The 23,246-nt window shown below is 54.6% G+C and overlaps 9 protein-coding genes across 9 annotated transcripts; 5 read left to right on the top strand and 4 right to left on the bottom strand.

Moving 5' to 3' along the window:
* Nucleotides 1-154: 154 nt before the first annotated feature.
* E0L32_005081 (uncharacterized protein) lies at nucleotides 155-1,574 on the top strand (the record flags this gene model as incomplete). Its single annotated transcript, XM_031139563.1, has 2 exons — nucleotides 155-1,351; nucleotides 1,413-1,574. The coding sequence occupies 2 exons, from the start codon at nucleotides 155-157 to the stop codon at nucleotides 1,572-1,574; spliced, it is 1,359 nt and encodes a 452-aa protein (XP_030996397.1).
* A 407-nt stretch (nucleotides 1,575-1,981) lies between these two features.
* On the bottom strand, nucleotides 1,982-2,557 carry E0L32_005080 (uncharacterized protein; the record flags this gene model as incomplete). The annotated part of the gene is made up of 1 exon (XM_031139562.1): nucleotides 1,982-2,557. One exon carries the CDS (start codon nucleotides 2,555-2,557, stop codon nucleotides 1,982-1,984), a length of 576 nt encoding a protein of 191 aa, XP_030996396.1.
* A 3,460-nt stretch (nucleotides 2,558-6,017) lies between these two features.
* E0L32_005079 (uncharacterized protein) lies at nucleotides 6,018-7,802 on the top strand (the record flags this gene model as incomplete). The annotated part of the gene is made up of 4 exons (XM_031139561.1): nucleotides 6,018-6,257; nucleotides 6,327-6,808; nucleotides 6,882-7,020; nucleotides 7,089-7,802. The coding sequence occupies 4 exons, from the start codon at nucleotides 6,018-6,020 to the stop codon at nucleotides 7,800-7,802; spliced, it is 1,575 nt and encodes a 524-aa protein (XP_030996395.1).
* Nucleotides 7,803-9,242: 1,440 nt separating this feature from the next.
* On the bottom strand, nucleotides 9,243-10,457 carry E0L32_005078 (uncharacterized protein; the record flags this gene model as incomplete). Its single annotated transcript, XM_031139560.1, has 2 exons — nucleotides 9,243-9,796; nucleotides 9,863-10,457. 2 exons carry the CDS (start codon nucleotides 10,455-10,457, stop codon nucleotides 9,243-9,245), a joined length of 1,149 nt encoding a protein of 382 aa, XP_030996394.1.
* A 1,505-nt stretch (nucleotides 10,458-11,962) lies between these two features.
* On the top strand, nucleotides 11,963-12,578 carry E0L32_005077 (uncharacterized protein; the record flags this gene model as incomplete). The annotated part of the gene is made up of 2 exons (XM_031139559.1): nucleotides 11,963-12,257; nucleotides 12,331-12,578. The coding sequence occupies 2 exons, from the start codon at nucleotides 11,963-11,965 to the stop codon at nucleotides 12,576-12,578; spliced, it is 543 nt and encodes a 180-aa protein (XP_030996393.1).
* Nucleotides 12,579-13,125: 547 nt separating this feature from the next.
* On the top strand, nucleotides 13,126-13,902 carry E0L32_005076 (uncharacterized protein; the record flags this gene model as incomplete). Its single annotated transcript, XM_031139557.1, has 1 exon — nucleotides 13,126-13,902. One exon carries the CDS (start codon nucleotides 13,126-13,128, stop codon nucleotides 13,900-13,902), a length of 777 nt encoding a protein of 258 aa, XP_030996392.1.
* Nucleotides 13,903-14,077: 175 nt separating this feature from the next.
* On the bottom strand, nucleotides 14,078-15,163 carry E0L32_005075 (uncharacterized protein; the record flags this gene model as incomplete). Its single annotated transcript, XM_031139556.1, has 4 exons — nucleotides 14,078-14,116; nucleotides 14,192-14,509; nucleotides 14,558-14,645; nucleotides 14,898-15,163. 4 exons carry the CDS (start codon nucleotides 15,161-15,163, stop codon nucleotides 14,078-14,080), a joined length of 711 nt encoding a protein of 236 aa, XP_030996391.1.
* A 741-nt stretch (nucleotides 15,164-15,904) lies between these two features.
* On the bottom strand, nucleotides 15,905-17,332 carry E0L32_005074 (uncharacterized protein; the record flags this gene model as incomplete). Its single annotated transcript, XM_031139555.1, has 6 exons — nucleotides 15,905-16,146; nucleotides 16,201-16,313; nucleotides 16,405-16,728; nucleotides 16,803-16,943; nucleotides 17,001-17,028; nucleotides 17,083-17,332. 6 exons carry the CDS (start codon nucleotides 17,330-17,332, stop codon nucleotides 15,905-15,907), a joined length of 1,098 nt encoding a protein of 365 aa, XP_030996390.1.
* Nucleotides 17,333-18,472: 1,140 nt separating this feature from the next.
* Nucleotides 18,473-23,186, top strand: E0L32_005073 (uncharacterized protein; the record flags this gene model as incomplete). The annotated part of the gene is made up of 11 exons (XM_031139554.1): nucleotides 18,473-18,646; nucleotides 18,710-19,432; nucleotides 19,496-19,688; nucleotides 19,751-19,847; nucleotides 19,920-20,067; nucleotides 20,122-20,250; nucleotides 20,784-20,861; nucleotides 21,222-21,916; nucleotides 22,244-22,455; nucleotides 22,507-22,948; nucleotides 23,012-23,186. 11 exons carry the CDS (start codon nucleotides 18,473-18,475, stop codon nucleotides 23,184-23,186), a joined length of 3,066 nt encoding a protein of 1,021 aa, XP_030996389.1.
* Nucleotides 23,187-23,246: the final 60 nt, after the last annotated feature.

Genomic DNA, 23,246 nt, shown 5'->3' with positions numbered 1-23,246 from the left:
GCCGTAACCGTCCGTCCTACCATTCAGTCAATTGACACTTCAAATCGGCCCCAAGTCCTGCCAACATTTGGTCTGCCGATGCCGACGACCTCCGGGACTGCTTGAATTCTTTGTCCACTCGGGACCCCTTCCCCTGCTGCAGCGTTCGGCGGCCATGCAGCTACGATCAGCTGCTCCGGCCCTACGGGGGGCGCGGTTCGCCCGGCCGATGTCACGGCCTGCCTGTTCAGAGTGCCTACGGGCCGTGTCGCCCCAGCTGAGGATACGACAGTCCAAGGCGCTCTATCACTCGTCCAACAAGAGGTCCTCCGCATGGGCAGCCGCCGTGTCAGTGGCTGGGAATGTGGTCAACAACGCCATTTCGCGGGCGAAGAAGACGGACCTCGGCATCGACCCATTGCGCATCGTGGCCAAGGAGATGAAGTTTCTGACGGGCAACATCCGGAAGCTGCTTGGCTCAGGCCATCCCTCGCTCGACAGGGCCGCCAAATACTATACCCAGGCGGAGGGCAAGCACGTCAGGCCGCTGATCGTGCTCCTCATGTCCAGGGCCACCCACCTGTGCCCCAAGGCCCCGAGCCAGCTGCCTGCCCAGACCTCGACAGGCATCGACACCTCGATATCCCCTCTCAATATTCTCTCCGACGCCAATCCTTCATCAAACATCGCCGGCTTTGTCCCTCAACCCGAATCGGACACGACGGCCGATCTCGACATCCTCCCATCCCAGAGGCGGCTAGCTGAGATCACCGAGCTCATCCACACCGCTTCGCTCCTCCACGACGATGTCATCGACCATTCTGTCTCGCGCCGCGGCTCACCCTCCGCCAACCTCGAATTCGGCAACAAGATGGCCGTGCTAGCTGGCGACTTCCTCCTTGGTCGCGCTTCCGTTGCGCTGGCCAGGCTCAGGAATGCCGAGGTGGTCGAGCTGCTCGCCACGGTCATTGCCAACCTGGTCGAAGGAGAGTTCATGCAGCTGAAGAACACAGAGCGCGACGAGTCAAATCCAGTGTGGTCAGAAGAGACCCTGACGTACTATCTGCAAAAGACGTATCTCAAGACCGCCTCGCTCATCAGCAAGAGCTGCAGAGCAGCGGCGCTGCTAGGCAACACGGATCCCGCCACCGTCGAGGCTGCCTACGCTTATGGGAAGAACCTGGGTCTCGCCTTCCAGCTTGTTGACGATATGCTCGACTACACGAGGACGGAGAAGGAGATGGGCAAGCCTGTTGGAGCAGACCTCGAGCTTGGTCTTGCGACTGCGCCATTGCTGTTTGCTTGGAAGAACAACCCCGAGCTCGGTGCGCTTGTAGGAAGGAAGTTCGAAAGGGAGGGTGACGTGCAGAGGGTACGTATAGCACCTTCATTCAAGGCTATGGAGAACCAGAATACTGACTATATATGATCAGGCCCGGGACCTCGTGCTCCAGAGCGATGGTATCGAACAAACACGGGCACTGGCCCAGGACTACTCGGACCAAGCCATTGCGGCCATAAGTGCCTTCCCCGACAGCGATGCGAAGGACGGCTTGATTGAGATGGCAGTCAAGACCATCCAGAGGCGGAAGTAAAGAAGACAGAATCAATGTATTATACAATAGACAAAGCTCCCAGCAGGGTTTAATCCTTGTACTCTTACAGACGGTCATTGCGCCAGTGTACAATCGCTGGCTCGGAAGGGGATTCATCATTCCCACGGCGTGGAGCTTGGCAACGGCAAAGATGTATTATATATAAAAACCAAAGCATGGTAGAGAACCCGCGGTGGCGGTACAGGCGTTGTCTTTCATTTCATTACTGTGCAGCTCAATGTCACATTAGGATTACCCAAGAAGAAACGCTACACGAAAACTTCGAGTCTTCGACCGTCTGACGAGTCCTCCGCATTACGCCTGATATCCTAGGATATCCATGCTTGAACGTCACTCGACCTGTCCGGATCCAAGCCGGAGACAGAGGACAAATTCCAAACCATGACCTAAGGGTCCTGGCACCAGAGGGAGAGGAGAGGCGACTGATGGGAGAAGGAGGTCAGCACGGGGAGCACCATGCGGGGAACTTTGGGAGCCCAGATGCGACTTACAAGAGCAGTGACCTGGCAGCAGACCTTGACGCCGGGGCAAGCATCCAGGTTGTTGTCGCCTGGACAAGAGGGTGGGTTCCCCATGTCAGCACACATGACATCCCATAAGAGAGGTCGATTTCGAAATTTGAGAAAAGAAAGAAGGAAAAACTCACAGTTGATGCCGTTGATGTCGTTGGGGTTGAGCTTGTAGCCGTACAGCGCGGCGAGCCAGACGACGAGCTGGATGTCGCCGGCGACGGTGGCGCGGCAGCACTGCAGCTGGCCGCCGTTGACGGCCTTGCACTGCGGCGAGGGGCTGCCGGTCTGGATCAGCTTGGGCGGGGGCAGGGCGCCGAGGTCGAGGACCGGGTCGAGGATGCCGTCGAGGAGGGGGATGCCCAGGCCGCGGGGGGTGTCTGCCGGCACGGCGCCGGCCAGGGAGGCGGCCGTCGCGAGCAGGGTGAGGAGGAGGGCGAGGAGCTTGGTCATTGTGCGTAAGATTTGTGAGGCCCGCTGCTGAGAGAGTCTACGTCGAGGATGTCAAAGATATGGATGGATGGATGGATGTTCGACAGAGTAGAGGCACCAGGGACAGCAGACAGGATGGCCCGCTCTTATGGAACGGAGACTAGCAAGGCACTGCCCGACGACAATGTAGTAGTTGCCGCTGTAGCCATCCCAAAGGTTCTCACGACAATACAAGTGTGCCCGTAGTCCACTTCGCTCTGTGGAGACATGCAAGAGAAGAGAGTAGCCCCGGTGCGGGAAGACACTAGCAAGGCGAGCCGAGATGGAGATGGAGATGCGAGGCTAAACAAGTTCAACAACAAACCGGGCATCTTGGCCGGGTTGTGACCCGCGGGAGGACTAGGACCTAGTGGACTGCCCCCTTCCTGCAGGTAGGTCGTTCTTCTATCCGGCAAAGTTCAGCCATAAGCATTGCAAGTCTTGCTCATATCAAGGTTTGATCTTTTTTCAGGTCGACAGGGGTATGAGGAATGGAGGGTTGGGCTTGAGATGTGAGCACATCGGTGATTAGTTTTACTTGGAGGGGAGGGAAACGGCGACGGGCTACTGGTTTGTCACCGGAGGTGGTGTGCGGTCTCGTCATCAGGAGGCTGAGATGGGCAACGGTCTGGATCGTCTGTAGGCGCTCGCCGCACGGAACAATTTGAGATATTCTCTGTGCCCCTTGGCGCTCAGGCGTGGCGCTGGTCAATTCTGCCTATCACGGGGGAGCGAGATGAGGAGGCTCGGTCTGCCTTTCAGGTGGCATAGGAGCAGCTTTACAGCCAAGATTGAATAGCTCGCAAGCCCAGTTCATGTCTGACCGGCGGAGAGGTGTCAAGATCCAGCAGAGACGGGCGATCTCTTGCAGGGCGGTTACACGACAGCAGCTGTCAGTACCATGCTGGTGGCGCCCGATCTTTGGTCCGTCTTCACATGCAAGACACTGGCTGTACGCCCAGGGCGGAATTCAAGCAGGATCCGGGTGAGAAAGTTTAGTGAGGTTTGATTTGGAAGAGATGTGACGACTTTGCTTTTTGCCCCTCTAGTCCCAAATACTCCGCACAAGTACGAGGCAGTCGACTCGGGGTGAGGCTTTTTGTCTCGGAGCAAGCTACTCCAATGGGTGACAATACTTTAGTAGCATCGAGGAGACAAGACCATAGAGGGGACAAGTGATGGAAAAAGCAAACATCAAGCGAGATGGCCGCCACATTGCAACCCACCCAGACAAACTTTCGTGATTGACAAGAGACAGGCAAGACAGGCAAGACAGGGACCAGGAGTCGAGAGCTGAAGGCGGGATGACTAGATGACGGGTCCCAGGCCCAGGCCGCAAACGATGTGCTAGTGGCGCCCCCGGCGCTGGCTCCCTTGGCGAGATTTTGGGGCGTTGGCTGAATGAGAAGTAAAGTTGGGTGCGTACTTTACCCAAGAATACGTCACATCGGGTAGCATGCATCTCAAACATGAAATCTCATCTCGAGAGCTCGAGATGACCCTCGAGATGACCCTCGAGATGAACAACCCCTCTGATCCTCATCTTAACGGTCCATCTGCCGATGTGCAGAGGCGCGTCTCGCGCGGTTGATGCTGCATAATTCCGAGATCAATCACCCGTCATCAGCTTCCAAGTTCTCCCCTTGCAGCAGTGGCAGAGGGTGTGATGTGCGATCCAGCACGAAATTGCGATCTGTGGTGGTGTGCGGGTGCCCCTTGGGCTGTCTTTGCTCGGTCCTGCAGGTGATTGAATCCTCGAGGTCCCAAAGGCTCCAGCTGTCCCAGCAGGGCGGCACACCCTGTTCGCGCGGCCTGCGCCCCTCCTTCCCCCGAAACCTTCAGCTGGCGATCGCGCACACAACTTGGCTGTGCCGAATCACCGATCGATGGCTTGGCTCTGATTTCCATCACAATGCTGCTTCTGCAAACCGCCGATTGGCCAGCCAGCTACAGACAGACGCACGTCAGCAGCAGCAGCAGCAGCAGGACGCACACACCCTACAGCATCGGAGACTCGATCCAACTAGGTATCTTCAACTGGAAGGGCAGCGCCTGGTCGGTGAGTGTTCCTCGTCAAGGGCATACGCTAGGTACCCAGACTCAGCCAGACAAGAAGCCGTTCGCTCTTAGCACTGTCGATCGGTGCCCGCTGGTCCCCGAGAGGAGGCGGAAGAGCAGGTGCAGCCGGCTGGGACCCTGGGAATAAGACGCATTCGCCTGTGCATATGATGTGGTGGATGCTGCTGGACATGTCCGGAGGAGCCTCCACGCCAACATTCCCTCTCCGCCGTGTCAGCATCTCGACTCCCTACGTCCGCATCCGACACGTCACATTGCACGATTCATATTCCATATCGCAGCCACAGAGCCACCCCACGGATGACACTCTCTCCTATCTCTTGTCCAGCCTCCATTCCTGACCAAACAAGGCCTAATCTCTTCCGGAATTGTCGCTCCTGCCCACTAACCAATGAGGCTCCAGTGTGGCAGTATGTCCAAGATAGACGGACCGCAGAGCTAAAGCGTCCCAAGCAGCTTAGCCGCTTGCGGTCCGGCCGCTGAACGTCTTTTCCCACTCAACGGCTTCCTTGGATATGGTCCCCGAGAAGCACGGCCATGCCCAAGTGGGACTGTGTGCTGTCTATGGCTTCCTCCATGGATCGCAAGCCATCCCCTCTTTGGTACCAAATATCCGATCACGAGACGCTCAATAGTCTTGTCATTTTCAGCTCTGCCTTGCTTGGGAAGGTGAGGAAAGAGTCTTTACTTGATATTGTCATATACCTACCTTACTTTAGGTAGCCGGTAAAGTGAGGCGTCGCGGATGCTGCCCACCCCATCCCGTCTAGCCTCTTTTCCCCCTGCTTCCCTAGTTCTGATCATGATCCACCTTGTTTTTGGACTTGGAGGTGTCTGCTCAAAATGGCAACCGACATTGACCCCGTAACTTCAAGTGCGAGCCTAGTTTCTTAGTGTCTTGATACTCGTCATACCTTGCCAAATATCTCCTAGAATGCTCGCACGACCTCGGGTTCCACTCACATTGTGCAAGAGGGTGTTGTACGCAGTGCTATTTGGTAATATTCGCTGTCATCTCTCACTTCTTGGCTGTCGTCTTCCGAGGGTTCAAGCTCAAAATCTCAATATTCAGGCTTGTGGGTGACCATCTTCGGCTACTCCCCGTTCCGAGTTGAGACAATAGAACTTTACGTGCTCGGGGACTGACTCGGCACCTAGAGGTGTGACACCAGTCTGTTACTTGATGGTGGATTGGGGTCGGGCACGTCAAGCAAACATTGAAGCAAAGCCATCCTCTTAAAGAACACTCGAAATCTTCATTATGGGTTCAAGGTCTTAGGGGCTCTCGCTAGATCATGTTTCGCGTCTCTGTGGAGTTGCTTTACCTAGTTGATGCGGTACGATCAGAGCAGACAGAGCGGCCATGCCTTTCCTAGTATACTTTGCCCCAACACTACTATGCGGCTCGTTGGTGACCGCCGCCGTGCTCATCCCGCTCATTGTGGCCGCAAACCTTGTTCGCCGGCTCGTCTCCGATGCTGGCATTCCGGCTCACCTGCCGTGGGCGGGCGTGGGCCCGAACAGCGGCCGTCTCTCACGGGCTCGTGCCAACTTGACCAGCATCTTCGGTCTGAAAAGGCTGCTGGACCAAGGCTATACAGAGGTCAGATTAGATACTCTGCAACAAGTCAAGCGTCGTCACAGTATAAGCCGGTTGCTGATGGTTTGACAGTACTCCAAAAAGGGTCAAGCATATGTGCTGCCGCACATCCTGACTGGCCCCGAGGTCGTCCTTCCACTCTCACAAGCTCGCTGGCTTGTTGAGCAGCCCGACTCTGTCATGAGCCAGACTGAGGTCAATAGGCAATTTCTGGAGGCAGACCATACCTTTTTGCACCCAAACATCGTCCGGGAGCCCGTTCATCCTCAGGTCATACAGCGAGAGCTGACCCATAGGCTGGACAGCTTCGCTGATGACATTCTGGAGGAGTTGAACGACTGTTTCATCGCCAACTGGGGCACCGATACCGAGAACTGGAAGGAGGTCCACATATACGAGACTATGCTCGACACCATCTCGAGGCTCTCCACGAGGGTGTTCGTTGGCAAGTCTCTGTGCCAGAACAAGGGGTTCTTGAAGAGTGCACGCAACTTTGATCGAAATGTCGTTGTGTCCGCTGCCGGCCTCAACTTACTTCCGGGTTTTCTCAAGCCGTGAGTGCTTTCCCCTCACCGGTCTCAGGCTCAAGCAGAGTCTCCATCAGTGATCTATACTAACTCGCTATAGTCTATTTGGCCCTATCCTCACAATATACGATTATCTCCAGTACAAAACTCTTGCCAAGTTCGTTTTGCCGTCCATCAGGGAACGCCTCGCTTCGGTGAACGAAAAGGAGAAATTGCCCCTATACGATGACAAGAAGCCGGTAAGAAAATCACGTCCCACATTCTTCATCATGTTTTGCGCTCCTAACCACAATGATCTCCATGACAGAACGACTACATCCAATGGGCCATCGACCACGCCCAAGCGCACTGGGACCCCACGGAGCTCACAGACACCGTCATCGCCCGGCGCCTGGCCTGCCTCTGCTTCGCCGCCATCCAGTCCTCCGTCATCAGCCTGACAAACACCATCTTCGACCTGGCCTCCTCCCCGCACTGCGCCGAGTGGCTCGACGCCATGCGCGACCAGGTCGTCGCCCTCGTCGCCGCCGAGGCCGAGGCTGAGGAGGGGGGAGAGGAGAGGGCGAGGAGCGCGTGGGGCAGCAAGGCCTCGCTGGCGCGCGCGACGCGCGTCGACTCGGCGCTGCGCGAGAGCATGCGGCTCAACGGCTTCGTGGCCCGCGGCATCATGAAGATGGTCACGGCGCCGGGGGGTTGCGTCCTGCCCGACGGCACGAGCCTGCCGCGGGGCACCAAGGTCGGCGTGCAGGCGTACAGCGTGCACCGCGACGAGGAGATCTACGGCGAGGCGGAGCGGTACGACGTGTTCCGCTTCGTCAGTCCTTCGTCCTCCTCTTCTCCGTCGTCGTCTTCTTCTTCTGGTGAGGCCTCGCTGAGCCTGAGCGGGAGCGACGAGAGCGACGAAGGGGCTAGTCGTCGCCGGAGAGGTGGACAGGGCAAGAGCAATAAGGGTCAGCCGCAGGCGCTGGTGTCGACGAGTCTGACCTTTTTGGCGTTCAGCCACGGTCCTAATGCCTGGTAAGAATCTCATGCATGCGTAATCCGACTTCTGACAGTGCTTGTGGAACTGACAGTCCCTTGACAGTCCCGGGAGGTTCTTTGCGGCAAACCAGCTCAAGCTGACGCTTGCACACATCGCCAGATATTATGAGATTGAGCCTATCGCGGAGAGGCCGGACAACAAGTGGTTTGTGGGGAGCATGGCGCCTCCGATGTGGCATACTCTCAGGGTGAGGCGGAGACGGAGCTGATGTGAACACTGGGGTGCCAATTCTTGGGCGTTTCGATATCGTACATATAGCAGACAGGCCTGGACAAGGCAATAGCCTCACTGGTAGTTGCTTCTATCAGAGAGCCTCAAAACAGACACTCGTTTTATCTTCCAAACGGGACCAGATAACACTGAAACCTGGTGGTCGATAGAGACGATCTATTGGCTGCTGCTGCATGCACGAGTAAACATCGTACACTGGACATCTCTTTTCAAATTTGGTGAGCGCACCACATCAGTTGGATCCGGGAGTCTCGTTCAGCGACCAAGCCCTGGTTTCTACACACGATACTCTGGCAGCGTGATATATGTGCCTAAGCAGCCATATCCGTGTCCAGAAAGTAGTTATAAATTGGAGGCTGGTATGCAGGAGGCAGCCGGTATTACTTCTTCCAGATGATTGGGTGCGCAGAATCGAATTGGACAGGCATTCCGGACTTTCGGCTTGCAGAAAACTCGCCACCAACAAGCCTTAATTCCGGTTTTTTTTCTCAACGAAATTTCCCTGAACCCACAAGCACTCCTAGAAATCCCAACCAGGGCTACCTATGTAAATGTAAAGTCGATGGTATCTTTGCACACACTGGTCGACTTGACGACGAGAGGAAGTCGTTGGCCCTGCTCCGAGCTCTAGACCAGGGTCTCCAGATATCGGCTCCTCCAGCCGGCTGGGCGCGCCACGCCACTCACGGGGAGGGCCGGCCATGGTCCGTTGCACTGGCGGGAGATCATGCACTGGTCTCAGCATTCGTGTGTGCGAATTTGCCCTACCTTGCCTACTTGCCGCACCCTAGCAGCTTGCCCAAGCCACCGGCTCTCGTACGCCCAATAAGAACATTACTACAATGCAATGTAGACCGCGACTCGCCACACGACACGAAGGATTCCTCTTGTGTCTCAACAGGTTGAGTCAACAGTTTGAGAAAGGCCTCCGGGTCAAGGAGAAATGTGCCATTCCCAGGGTCTGAAAGGGATCGGCGGAGCATTGACGCCCAACGCAAGGGTTCAGCTTACAGTCAAGGTGGCAAACCTCTATCAAGGATCCCGAAACTCTTGGGTGCGGGTCTGAGATCGAGCTTGAGACATCAAACATGCAAGCTGTGGAGGAAATATGAAGACTCGATCGTGTTAAGAACCAAGTGGTCTCGGCTGCTCGCACCGAGTTCAGAGAAAGCTACAGTTCACCAGCTACTAAGCTTTCCACCCGGACAGAATGCGGTCTAGCTGTTCATGCCGGTTCAATGCATCTGCCAGGGTAGGGTACGAGCCTTTGTCTCCTTTAGCGAACTCTTCGTACAGTGCCGCAATACTGGCCCCGGTGAGGGGAATCCTCTCTTCCTCCAACCATGCTGGCCAGTCCCAGTCCATCTCTTCCGCCTCATCTGTCGCAAAGTCGTGGATCTCTATCTTCACAGCCTCCGCATGTGCACTAGCTCCCAGGGAGCTACCTGCGTAGGATGTCACGCGAATTTCGCCCCTCTCGCAGTTGACATGCCAGGTTAGGGCCGGTTCGCCCTTGAACTGCTGACCCCGGCGGAAGCGAACGAGCACCGTAGCTTCGTGAGCGACCACATCTGACGATTGCAGTCGTCCTGTGGCTATGATCAGATCAGGAACGTCGGAAGTCACTGTCTCAACGATTGTGTTGGTGCTCGGGTTTCGGAGCTTGACCGTTGGCCTCTGAAGCTGCAGCTGGCTCTGCACATCCGTGAGTTCCCCTAGCGCTGACTGCACAAAGTCGAAGACTGTAGCCATCTGTCAGCTACCTCTTGGACATCCAGTAGAGCCAGAGCCGAAGATGGCATACTCACGGTGCGCGAAGCCAATCATGAAGACGTTCCCTCCTACCTTTCTGTCGGTAAAGTATCTGAGCCCTTCGGCAACGGTCTCACGATCAATGGTGCCGCCTGCTGCCAGCACTTCACTGCTCAAAACCTTGCCCAGCTTTCCTCCATGCACAATTTCTCGCACTTTGGCCACTGAAGGCGCCAACCTGCTCTGGAGACCAATTGCGGTGCGCACCCCTTTCTCGCGTGCTAGATTGGCCAGGTCCCGAGAGGATCCAATGTCGTGGGTTAATGGCCACTCCACGAAGACCGACTTGCCCGCAGCAAGGCTGGGTCGCGTAAGAGAGTAGTGCGTGTCGACGCGGGTGCAGCAAACCACGAGCTCCACATTGGAATCTGCAGCGAGATCTTCGGGATCGCCGTATGCAGCTGTGCCCTGGTCCAGCCCGTAGTGGTCGATGGCCGCTCGTGCAGCCGCCACGCTCGAGTTGCAGAGAGCGACGATTCGATAGTTGGCGCGGCCACGGGAAGAGAGTAGATACGGGAGATGCGCGTGGCTGGCCCACGACGTGACGGCCGATGACGACAGGCCGATGATGCCAATGTTGATCGGAGCCATGTTGTTGAGGCCGGGCACACTCACTAGAAGGGCCTACAGTTCAAAGTGTATATCGAGTTTACAGGCGACTGTGTTTCAGCATTACAGCCCACCGCCTCGTTTTACAATTGAAGACCAAAATTTTGGGGTGGTACGCCCGTCATATGTCAAAGAGGTCGTCTCATCCGTGCCAGTGTGCAATTGTGAGAGAGATTTCTAAGCACCACATCATGAGAGTTAGATTTCTAAGCATCAGCATCGCGCCAATTGATCACGACTTCTTAGTAATCCGCCGAGCTATGATAGTGATGAATTCGTCCGAATCTATCTTCAACGTGCTTCTGGGGGGGGGTTCAAACATATGCACTACAGCAATTCGAATCGTGCTCTCAGGTAGAAGTTCGGTGTTCAGCGTTGCACTGTGGACCCAAGGTATGGGAAGAGGAATTCGGGACGACAGGCAAGTGTCTCACATCCCAGGAACTGCGTGACGGGCAGCACTTCGTTCAACATGGCAGTTTATTCCGAGCCCCAATAAAGAAAGCATGTCCAACTGATTGAACCCTCTGTCTCCCACCCGGATCTGATTAGATGCACGGATCTGATCAATGGGGGGGGGGGGGGCTCGCGCCACCACGGAGGCGGCTCCGTGCACCACGAGAGGTCGGACAGGAACCTGCTGACCCTTGCCCGCATACAACCCATGTCACCCTTGTTCCGTAGATCGAGCTTGTTTGGAGGAGAAGGGCTCGATTCATTGGCGCGCCTGAATCTCGATCTACGGACTACATTCCTCAAACGACGATCAATGCACTGATCACCTAACACAGCTGACTTGAGGCTTGAGCTTTGATAGGGTGTCATTCTGGATGACCGTCGGCTGCATTACCGCCTCTCATTCGACCTTTATTAGGTGTCAGCCCAGCCGGTGCATTGACGTGCTTTTTTAGCAGCCCAATCAGATATTCTACAGGTGAACTTACGGCCCGGCCCGGGCTAGGCCAACTGCCATGCATGAAGTGAAGTGATGTGGCACAAGGGAGAACAAATCGCCACAGCAAGTATTGGTAGCTCCGGGGAACAACAACCTTCAGGCTGGAGTACGACTACCTGTAAGTCTGAATGTGAAATATCGGGATCTGCGCCTCGGTCAAGCAGAGTCGCCAGAAGCGGATAAGGACCCTTTGACGCCCAACAACCTTGACGAGAATTCAGAGCTCCCAGATCGAGGCGAACATGGATGACAAATAAATGCTACGGAACTCGTGCAGTGACAGTAATCCGATTGCGAGGGACTCTGCTGAGTGCTCTTGCCTCTTCATCGTCTGTGTGTCAAAACGGAGTGCTCTTGCTTCCTCAACATCTAAGATGTAAATTGTTTAAAGAAATACTGTTCTCTCTCAATGACCTGCTACCTATGCCACCTTCTCTATTCCAACGAATACCTTTTGTGCAGAAAAGTCGTGAGACTCAAACCCACAATAGCAGCCAGAATACACCCGTTATACTCGAGTCAATCCGACCAGATGTCTGCCCTCAGGCCACCCAGACCCTTGCTTATGCCGACCTATCATGGCCACGTCTCGTCGGCTAAGGAGGCCTTGATCCTGATAGAGGCTTGTCTGAGCGGCCAGCTCAGTCACGCAAGCACACCGCCGCTGTCTTCGGTTCAAGATGAAGTGGTCAGCTCCGGAAATGTCTTCGTCTACGAAGAGTTCTCTTCTGGCATACGCGAATGGAAAGATGGGAGGGAATGGGGGCCACCAAGCCACGTCGGTGGTTTGGAAGTGGCACCACTCCGGCCTCCTACTCAGATCAACGGTCAGGACTGCCCCAGAACTCCGTGCAAACCGCTCTCCCTGACCCAATCGACTGACTAATTGTACTGTCAAAGGCATCTCACCGGCCTCTATGTACAAGAGTACCACCAAGATTGACTATCGAGCGCACACTCACCACCTAGTCGCTTACTTCTCCATTTCGGACGCCTTGGGTGGCACGCTCCTCAAACCATCCTTTGACCCTGCCTTGGCCAATGTCGTGATCCGACGTGCGTTGAACGTTCAGAGAAGCATCTCCGAGGCCGACGAGAGAGCATTGGAGATTTACCTGCAAGGTGTTGCAGCACAGCCCTCACCCTGAGCACCGCATGTCAAGATCTCTTGGTTCTCAAGCCGTTTTGCACACATGTCACTTTCGTTTGCTTTGTCAATTGCTGTTGAGAGCAAGTCTTCAATCAGGCGAGCGCAACTCAGCGTGATAGTTATCTCCTTGCTTACATCAATATTGGCGTCAATGCTCATCTCCTTCCGCGATGCGGCCACTATTCCAAAGAAAGCGCGGTTCCATTGGCAGGTTTAAAAAAATGCGGAGCCATCTCGCCGCATCCGACCCGGATGACAGCCTTCATTTTAACCGGTGAGGACGGTCCGCATTCATTGGCCCCGTCTATGCAGTTTACTGGGCACTGGTTCTCCATTTGTAATTAATCTGCGGGCATAGTCTGAAACGGAGAGCCGAATGCCAGGTTGTTGCAGAAAAGAAGTGAACAGCGTGGTTCCTATGTGCCTGGACTATTCAACATAGCCTCGCACAACCTGCCGTTCATGGTTCTGCCAAATTTGCTCCCCAAGTGTTTCTGGACACCCTTCAAAGCATAATATATCGTGATTCGGCATTTATGATCCAGATGTCTCCTCTATCAACTCCACTACGGGCGTTCCACCTGGCACTCATCATCGCGAGCTCTGGGAGTATCCTTGCCAATGGCCAGGAGGTAGGAGCTGATATCAATACCCAAGGGCAATGCCTCAATCTGCAGAGCTCGCCACTGAATCGTGGTAATCGCCTCCGCTGCCCTCCACCGCTATTAGATAGCCCAGCCCAGCTGAAAGATGCTCCATGGACACATCCGGTTCAGTGCATAGACGGCAAGACGGCCGAGGACGCCCCTACGGTTCATTGCTTATATACTTCCTCATCGTTCGGGGATGGGCATGGCACCAGCATCATCACCAAACCGGTAACTGCCGCCGATCTTATCGGTGCAGATGCGATGGAGGAACTGCCTCGCCATGGAGCACTCGGCAACAGGTCGTACACACCAGGGCCGGTATCCACTGCCGACGGGCCGGCCTACGAGATCCAGGATGTTCCGGGAAAAGGCAAAGGTTTAGTAGCTAAACGGAAGATAAAGCAGGAGGAGATCGTGATGCTCGACTTCCCGGCACTGATTGTCAGCACCTCGTTCTTGATGGACACCAAAGCCCACTTTCGCCGGCGTTTGCTGAAGAAGGCCATTGCTCGCCTGCCAGAGGCCACCCAGAAACTTGTCTACGACTTGTCTAGAAGCACTGGCGGGGAGATGATTGACGACATCTTGGGGACCAACACTTGCTCGTTCAATACTGGAGACAATGAGCCTCACTTGGGACTGTATCCCGAATTCTCGGCAAGTTACCTTTGATTGCTCTGTTGACCATGTCATTTACTGACTTCTTCGATTTACAGAGAGTGAACCATGCTTGTGCCCCCAAGTGAGTTGAGCCATTCTTCTCAGTCTAAGATTCACTACCTAACCCGGAGTATGCTAGTGCGTTCTACCGATTCTCGCAACGGACACTGACGCTGGAACTCGTAACCTACCGCGACATCCAGCCGGGCGAAGAAATCACCATCAGCTGTAAGGAGCAATTCATTGTTTCTGTTGTCAAAAGGACTTGATTGCTGATTTCCATCCGGCGCAAGACGCCCACCTGACCACGTCCCACGACGGACGACGCAAGCAGCTCCTCGACAACTGGGGCTTCCGGTGCACGTGCTCCCTGTGCCGGGGCAACACGCACGAGATCACGGCGCACGAGGACAACCGGAACTCGATCCGGCGGCTGCAGCGGCGGCTCCTGGACGCGAGCGAGACGGGCCAGACGCTCGCGGCCGTCGAGCTCGCGCACGAGCTGCTGGACGTCACGGAGAGGGAAGGGCTCCGGCCGCTCATGGCCGAGTTCTACGACATCCTCAAGAACATCTACTTTGACGACGGCGACCTCGGGAACGCCCAGAGGTACGGCGAGCTGGCGGTGCAGAGCTGGCGGAGGCTCAACAGCGTGGACGAGTCACACCTGAACTATGCGCTCAACTTCTTGCACTATGTTGAGGAGAGGCGGCAGCTTGACAGGAAGGCCGTGAAGCGGAGTTGATTGAGTTTCTCTACTTCAAGAGCAAATAGACATGAGAATTTCCAGTCCGCCTGAATGAAATATAGCAACGAGGTTTTGACCTCGACATCGCGTGTCAAAGAGTGACGTGGCCCCAAAGAGTCAAGACCAACCAAGTAAAACCAAATACCATCCCCCAGAGAGTGAAATGTAGTCCCCAAACAACCCTTAGCAAGGGATATATGGGCCGCAGGGGCAGAATTTGCCGCCCGAGCAGCTGTCGCGATGTCCATAGTGGTGGCACTCGCCGTTCGGGCCGCACTCGTAGACATCGCCGCTCACGCCGTTCTGGACGGGGCCGCACCAGCCGCAGTACTGGCCCTGGGGCCAGCCAGAATCGCATTTGCAGCCTGCGGTGGCGGTCGCCGACTGGGATGGGGTCGGGCTAGGCTGCTGGAGCGAAGTGGGCAGTTGGGCGCTGCTGGCCGAGGCCCGAGCCTGGATGGCGTTGGCATCGGCCATGGTCAAAGTCGCGGCCACGAGGCTGACAAGAGCGTGTTTGATGTGCATAGTAAAATGATAGATGTCGGCTTGCTCAACAAGAGAGTTATCTAGCGGGACAAAAAGGGGCATGTGTGAGCATCGAGAACAGTGTTTTCCCTGCACTCAATATAAGTGAATCTGACGGCCAGCTCTGGGCCACACATCTACTCTTCACAAACTGATGAAGACCAATTCCGCGTACACACACCATTTGCTCTCGCGGGCCTCCTCTACGCACGATTGGCTTGACACATTACCGTTGCCAACGTTATCCCCGACCTGCATCAAGCCTCAACGGAAATTCTTGTTCTTTCACACAATAGACCAACTAGAGCTGCAGTCAAGATTCATCTCTTACTTTCGTGTCACAGTGGCTTGGGAATCCAGGTTTCTCGCTACAACGAGATCTGGTGACCCCGAGGTCAGGTGGGTTCGGATTCCGAACACCCACACGGCAAATACAGCTTTGTACGACATGGTTTACCCGATTGACTGAGACATCTAAGCATTTCTTCTGCGACAATGGCACCCACCATATCAGTGATGAGCAGTGGCCCGTTCAGTGGGTACACGGAGGATTGTGAGGCACACGCCCAGGCAAGGAAACCACGGGTTTTGTCTATTCGTTTTTTTTTTCATCTCCCAAAGCCTGGGCAGAATACTCTAAACTCGAGTCTAATATTTTCCCCGTTGCCTCTACCGGCAGCGATTCACCTCACCATAAAATCCAGATTGGTGCTCAGTGAAACCATGCAGACAAGTCCACATTTACTGGGGCAGGGTTGCGGCCTTCTCCTTGTACAGCTTGTCAGCACCAGCCCAGACCGGGTCATTCTTCCAGTCGTTCAGAGTGAGAAGATAGGGCAGCAGATCCTGGCTGAAGGTGTCTGATGCTTCGCGAGGCAGAAGACTGGGCAGATGGTCAATGCTGATGACGCTGACTGGAGGGTCAACTCCCTCAACCATGGTCGTGGGCTTCTCAAAAGTCGTAGTGATTTTGTAGACGGGTACTAGGAATATTCATCAGAAATGGCATACTTGGTAGTGATCAAAGCGGAACCTACCAGGAGTCAGGGGGTTGGTAGAGTCAGCGCTGACGTCGCAGATGACTGATAGCTTGCGGTCGGTAGTGTTCTTGATGCTGTCAACCGTGACAAACGGCGGGATCTTGGTGCTCCTATTCGAACATCTGTTAGTCTCGCAGCCCAAAACTCACGACTTCCGCCGTTCCGAGCAAAAGTACGACGTATACACAAGCATGAACCTACAGGTAGATGCAGTTAATGAAGATGTCGCTCTCAGGAATCTCCTTGAAGGGACCACCAGGAGCCGTCTCGGCCATATCCCACTTCAGAACCTTGTCTGCGGGAATACCGGCCTTGATGCACATGTCGACGGCACCACGGCCACATCGACCCAGAGCACCGATCACGATCACCTGGGGTGTCCTGCCGGTCTTCTCCTGGCCTTTGGCATAGGCCTTCTTGACATCAGCAACGAGGGCAGTCTCGTTGGGATAGGTGTTGACAGAGGGGAAGTCGCCCTTCTCGGTAGCCTGCCACGCCCAGTTCTGGATAGCCAGAGCAGCACCACTGGTCGAAATTGTCAGCCGACCCAACCCGATCGTCAAGTTCCCTTCAGGATCAGACCAGGACAACAAGCTTACGCGAATCCCGCCCAGTAGCCAAAGGCTGCCACACGCCTGCCGTCCTTCTCGAGGAACTCGAGGTCCAACAGCGTGCCACCGCCGCTGCTGTAGCGGCCGAGGACCGTGGCCCAGTTATCCTGGCCCTTGAAACAGTGCGCGCTGTGAATAGTTAGTCAATGGGTTTCTACGGGGGTGCATGAGGGTATCACCGCATACAATTGGACGTGGGTGTGTATGAGGGGGACTAAACCAGGTTAGTTGGATCGACATGCCGAATTGGTAACACATCGACACTCACAGTCCTCCTCGGGGAGCTCCTTCAGGCCAACGATGATGTGCTCCTTGGGAACATTCCTCCAGCTACCCCATTCGACCAAGTTGGCTCCGACAGCCTCAAACTCAGAGTCCTCGAAGATGCGCTCCTGGTCCCGCTCAACATTGACAACGTAGCCAGCCTCGATGAGCTTCTTGGTGACAGAGGGGGTCAGGGCGGAGCGGTGCTCGAGAGGCTTGGTCTCGGCACGGAGATGGAGCACGGTGGGGGCCATGGTCGCGGCGGAACAGAGGTGGAAGCTCTATGGGAAATTTGACAAGTGGGCGGTGTCTGGGTGTCTCTGGCACGTTCAATAACAAGAGGCGGTGATGAAACGGCGAGATGCGTGATGCTGCAAAGTGAGTCACGTTGAAATTCTGATCATGGATGAATTGATCAATCAGAAGTCGAGCTATGCAGACCCTGCAAATTCCGACTTAGGTAAGCGTTGAGGTGGGGTGACCCGAACCGCACTTGGCACCAATTAAATCGCTCAGAACGGCCACTGCTTGATCTGGATGCGGTCAGCTTCTTATCTGAACCTCAGTCTTGAGAAAAAGTTCCCAGGTACTCACAGAACACGCAGTGATGCGATGCGGATCAGAGTGACCAGACATGGTGGAATGAAGCCAATGCACAGTGTCGAGGCAGCGGAACGCAAAGAGCCGATGAGATGTGAGCTCAACGGCGCTCCGCTACTTTAGCCGCACTGCCTGAACACGCTCTTGGTAGGTTCAATGTTGTGTCCCATCTGTCGCTGAATGAGCAGTGCCCAGATTGCTGGCATGGTTGCTTGCACATCTTGCAGAGTGGTGAACAATGAGTGCTTGTAGTGGCCAGGATCAAGCACAGCGCATCGGGTGACGTGTTGGGTACGTCCAGGGTTTATCACCAAGCAAATCAAAAAGCGATCCGAATAAGAACACGCGTTTGTGCTTCGTTTGATCAATCCGACGATCGACGTGCAGCTGAGCGAGATCGTTCCCATATTGGCTCAGACGTGCAGCGGGAACCCTGAAACCGAAACACCACGCACAGGTGCTCGAGCAAATACCTCCCTACTGACCCGGCCTATCGGAGGTCCATCGATTCAATCGTCAAGCATGCCTGAATTGTGTCTTCTATATGCCGGCTTGAGTCATTGCATAAAATTCCTTGCGATTGGTCAGACCTGCCTGCCTCTGATCCCAAGGGCGCGTGACTGCCAAAATCTAGATTGGGTATTTGTCCTAGACACCCCCTCAGGCAGATGCTCATCGCGTTGCATCTTCATTGCGGGAGAACCAAGTGCCACTCTCAAAATTACATCCCAATCCAGTTCAATCTGCCTAGACACCTCGTCTCCCTTTGACGAATATCTTCCTCCATGACCATGATGCCAGTCTTCTATGCGGTATTGAGCGTCTGTCTGGTCTTGGCGGCGTCATGGATTGCCCAGCAACTTCTGCGCGGCCTCCGCCGAGCAAGAACCCCGAAGCTAGGATTCCCCGTCATCGGCTCGCCATACGACAAGGAATTCACAGCCGCTATTCTTGAGGGTTTCAGGAAGGTATGCATCCTATGTAGGGATCATTGCCGGTTTCCTTGTCCCACTCACAGCCAGTCCCTATAGTATCCAGACTCTCCGTTCATCCTTCCGACCAATCCACCGCAAGTGGTCCTTCCCATATCTCTCTACATGGAGTCAAAACAAAAGTCGTCATTTTCCCTAGACGCCGAATCTTACGAATTGTTTATGGGCCACTGGACAGACTTTGGCAGCGAAAACGACGGTGCCCTGACGCGTACGGTCCGGCAAGATCTGACAAAGAGTATCGGAGCTATCCTACCACTTCTCCAGGATGAACTGAAATTTGCCTTCGAAAAGGAGTTGGGGAATTCTACAGAGTGGCATGCCATTCCCCTGTTGTCGGTCTTGTTGCGGATGGTGGCTCTCCTCAGTGGTCGCGTCTTCGTTGGCAGTCCTCTCCATCGCAATGAAGAATGGGTAGACGCCAGCATCAACTACACTGTGGCACTCGCCAGTGTCGCGCGCGAATCCCGAACCTGGAATCCGCTTCTGGTTCCCTTTGTAGCGCCCTTCCTGCCTTCGGTGAAAAAGACCAGACGGTATCTATACAAAGCCAAGGAGTGGATGAAGCCTCTGGTTTCAGAGATAGTCAACGCGGAGAAGGAGGCCCCTGGAAGGCCGGCCAAAGTTGGTCAACGGGGCACCTTCATATCTTGGTTGCTGAACTATCTGCCAGCGCATAGAAAAACCGCCTCTCGTATTGGCAAGGATCAGATGGCGTTGTCTTTTGCGGCAATTCACACTACCAGCTCCACCGGAACAATGGTACGTGTCAGCTTCCTTCTCCTGGGGTCAGGATGAATCCGGCCTGCATATTGACTCGTCTAGGTGCTATTTGATCTTGCCTCCCGTCCCGAGTATATCGACGAGCTTCGCAGAGAGATCGACCAAGTCCTCGCTGAGAATGGCGAAGACCTGGACGAGAACGGCAACCCCTACATCAACAAGGCAACGTTTGCAAAGCTCAAAAAGCTTGACAGCTTTATCAAGGAGAGCCAGAGATGGAATGGACTTTCACTCAGTATGGTTCCATTGCTCTGCTATCTCTTGCCGCATACTCACCTCAGCATTGCCAATTCATAGCCACGCCAGCTCGCAAGGTGCTCGAGGATGCCGAATTCTCGACTGGATTGAAACTTCCCAAGGGCACACGGGTTGTCTTTCCTACTCGTGCTCTAGCGTAAGTTTGGCATAAAGTGCCGTCTAGTATGCGCAAAGCTGTTACGGAACAGAGACTGAGAGCCATCGTTAGATTATCAGAGAATATCCAGACCCTGAGTCCCGAGTATAATGCTGGGACAAACAACCCTGGTCCTGAAGTCTTTGACGGCAATCGCTTTGCTAGACTGCGCGAAATTCCTGGTCGCGAGTCCAAGCACCAGACTGTAACAACTGGATTGGTATGATCTCGTGCTCTTGCGTTACTGTTCGTCTGGATGCTGACAAGCCTCTAGGATAGCCTGACTTTTGGTCATGGACCGCATTCCTGTCCCGGACGATTCTTCGCCATCTACGAGGTCAAGGCTCTCGTTGTCGAATTCCTCCGCAACTACGATTTTCGGCTCAAGAAAGACTCGGGGCCGGTAAATTTGAGGATGAACACTATGAACATCCCCAATCCCCGCGCCATGATTGAAGTACGAAAGCGGCGTGTGTGAGGAGAACAGAGGGTGAACAATCAGTCCCGGCAAGTTCCCATACGAAACAAACAGTTGTCTAATTATAGCCAGAGGGAAGGAAGCCTTCAATTGGCGCACCAAGTGTATGATACCTTGTACAAGGCAGTCCCCAATGGATCATGAGATTCAAGTCAAGACCATGAAACCCCCTCACCGTTGTCTCCATCAAAAATGCAGGATTCAGGGCTCGAGGTTGGCTGATGCAGATCTCGGCATCCGGCAATTACTTGCTCCGCATACAATTCTGCACTGCTGGCGTCACTGGTGCCACGCACGCGCTAATTAGAATCTCTATTCTCCGTTAGGCTATTCTAGAAGGACTCACGTTCTTGTCAATTGACTCCATATTTCCAGACCAAGCCAAGCTAGACATCATGCCCCCATCCTAAACTCCGAAGAGGAGCAACCATCTGACTGACTTGGAACCGCTGGGACAGGGCGTGATCCCGCCCATGGCCGACCAGACTGGACAGGCGAGCGCCTCCGGCAACCCCTCCCGCCGCCAGGCTCTCAATGTGAGTAGTGACGTCGTTCCGCCTTTTCCCAATTCTGTGCGCGCCGCGTGCTTTGCCTCATGCTAATGCTTGCTGCCAAGGCCTGTGACTCTTGTCGGAGGCGCAAAACCAAGTGCGATGAGCAGAGGCCACGCTGCTCGAGGTGTACGAGGCTGGGCCTCGAGTGCCTCTATATCGAGACTGTAGCCTCCAAGTATGTATCCTCTGCCGTTGACCGGGCTTAAGGTCGTGAGCATAGATAGATGCTGAGAGCAACCCACTTGCGCGACTATCAGGAAGAATCTGTCCGTGGCCGAGCTGGCAGAGACGTTGCAGCGCATGGACGAGAAATTGAGCTTCATAACCGGTCTTATGCAACAGTCTGACGCGCACTCTCGACGGCTTCAGCACCCAGTTGTCAAGAGCGTCTCGGGCCCGCCCTCAGCCTCCAGCCCCCGTCCCAGCCTTATAGGAGCCCTTTCCCCACAAGCCATCTCGCCTGGCAATGTCTCCACGTTCATCACACCGACGCCTTTCCTCGACACAGGCCGGATCCGGGACGAGCTGTCCCTGTCACACCGACATTCTGTCGCCCCGCAGCATCTTCTAACATGGCCTTGCTCGCCCCTGTACCTTAGCGAGCAAGAGCTCCAGTACCCCATGGAACTCGAGGTGAGGAGGCCCAGGATGTCACGCTCTTCATCGCCTCCTCGGTGCCTAGCTTCACCAGCGACAGACCAGAGCTGGCTTTCTCGCCTATCTGTGTCTCAGATCAACCTGTTGACCAGGTTTTACTTTGACCACTTTCATCCATCTTGTGTCGTTCTCGACAAGGCGACTTTCGAAGCGGACTACACTACTGCCCTGACGACAGATTTTGCGAAGAACTTTAGTTCGTGTATCGTACTACTCGTCTGCGCACTTGGGTCTGTCGCTGCCTTTTATTCCGGCCATGACGAATGGTCACAAGCTGGAGAAGAGGAAGTCGGGATCGGCTTCTTCAACCTGGCAAACGACATCTTCAGAGAGATAGAGGATACAAACTGGGTCAGTGTTCAGTGCCTACTGCTGATGGGGTAAGCTCTATCCACATCCAAAGCCCTCGGACTGTAGCCTGACATGAAGAGCAGGACCTTCTATTCCGCGAAGCTAAGAGTGCATGACGCATGGAACGTGATTCACCGAGCGTGTTGTGATGTGTTGATCTTAGTACCGCTGTAAGTCTTGAGTTTTCAATTTGCCATTTTGATTCCGCATTATTGATTGACATTTGTTGTCAGACAGCCCAAATTAGAAGCACAGCATTGTCAACTATTCTGGATTGCGTACCTCCAGGAAAGGTACTTTGCCAAGACCCCAGAGACTTAACAAAAATACTTCCAGGTCTAACTCTTCCAACCCAGTCAAATTCTTGCCGAGTTTGATTTCCCAGCCAGCGGACTCGGAAAGCTAGCTGGGACCATGGCATTGCCCTTGGTCCCCGAGACCAAGGCTAACCTCGATCACGCTCAATACCAGTTCAGCCTCGATCACGCTCAGTATCAGTTCTTTTTTCTGGCTCTCATATCCATGCGCAAGCTGCTGAACCGCATTCTTTACCACCTCTATAGCTCCGGTATGTTATGGTCTTGTTACACTCCATGCATGTCCCACTGACTTGGAGCAGAAAGCACCGAGGACAATAGCCAGAATGGCCATAACGCTGCCTCGCCTAACGACAAGCCGCTGGCATTCCTTTCCGCCTCACGTTCCATGATCAAAGAACTCGATAGGCAGATCGAAGAATGGCGAGAATGTCTCCCTCATGGGCTGCAGTTTTCGAACTATATCCCCGACCAGGAACAACCTCTGCCTCAGCCTTTCCAGCCTCGATCACCCCACGATAGGCTGCGTGGGCATCTGATTGCCCGCTACTACTCCGCCAAGTCCATCATTCACCGTCCTTTTGTATATCGGGCATTCCACTGCGAGGATCCATCGCTACTATCGGATGAGGACAAGTTGGGGGCTCGGACCGCCATTGGCTGCGCATTCTTGTCTACCGTGAACAGCGGACTGCTGCATGAGCCCCTGGTGCTCTTACTGCACCCTATCAATTCATGTCGCACGTAAGCCAACACTCTCCCTCACCAGAATTGTTCTCAACAGTCCGTGCTAACATAGAACGTTAGCCTATTCGCCATAGAGTTGCAACTCGCATTCGTACTTCGTCGTGGTGCTTTACATTTCACCCTCCCGAGCGAATGGAGGATCATTCCCGAAATCCGCAAGCGAATCACGCATATTGCCCAGCGCATGTCTCCCACGGCCACTCGAGATGCCGAGGTTCTTGATGCATTGGTCTAGTCTCAAAAAAAAAGAGTCTCAAATTGCAGGCCTTTCTATCTATTTAGGGATTTACTAGTC

This window comes from Thyridium curvatum, assembly GCF_004353045.1.
Source record: "Thyridium curvatum strain D216 chromosome Unknown NODE_26_length_443329_cov_82.569921, whole genome shotgun sequence".
NCBI classification, from domain to species: Eukaryota; Fungi; Ascomycota; class Sordariomycetes; order Thyridiales; family Thyridiaceae; genus Thyridium; species Thyridium curvatum.
The sequence above is the reverse complement of the archived record's forward strand: the minus strand, read 5'-3'. Positions and strand labels throughout refer to the sequence as shown.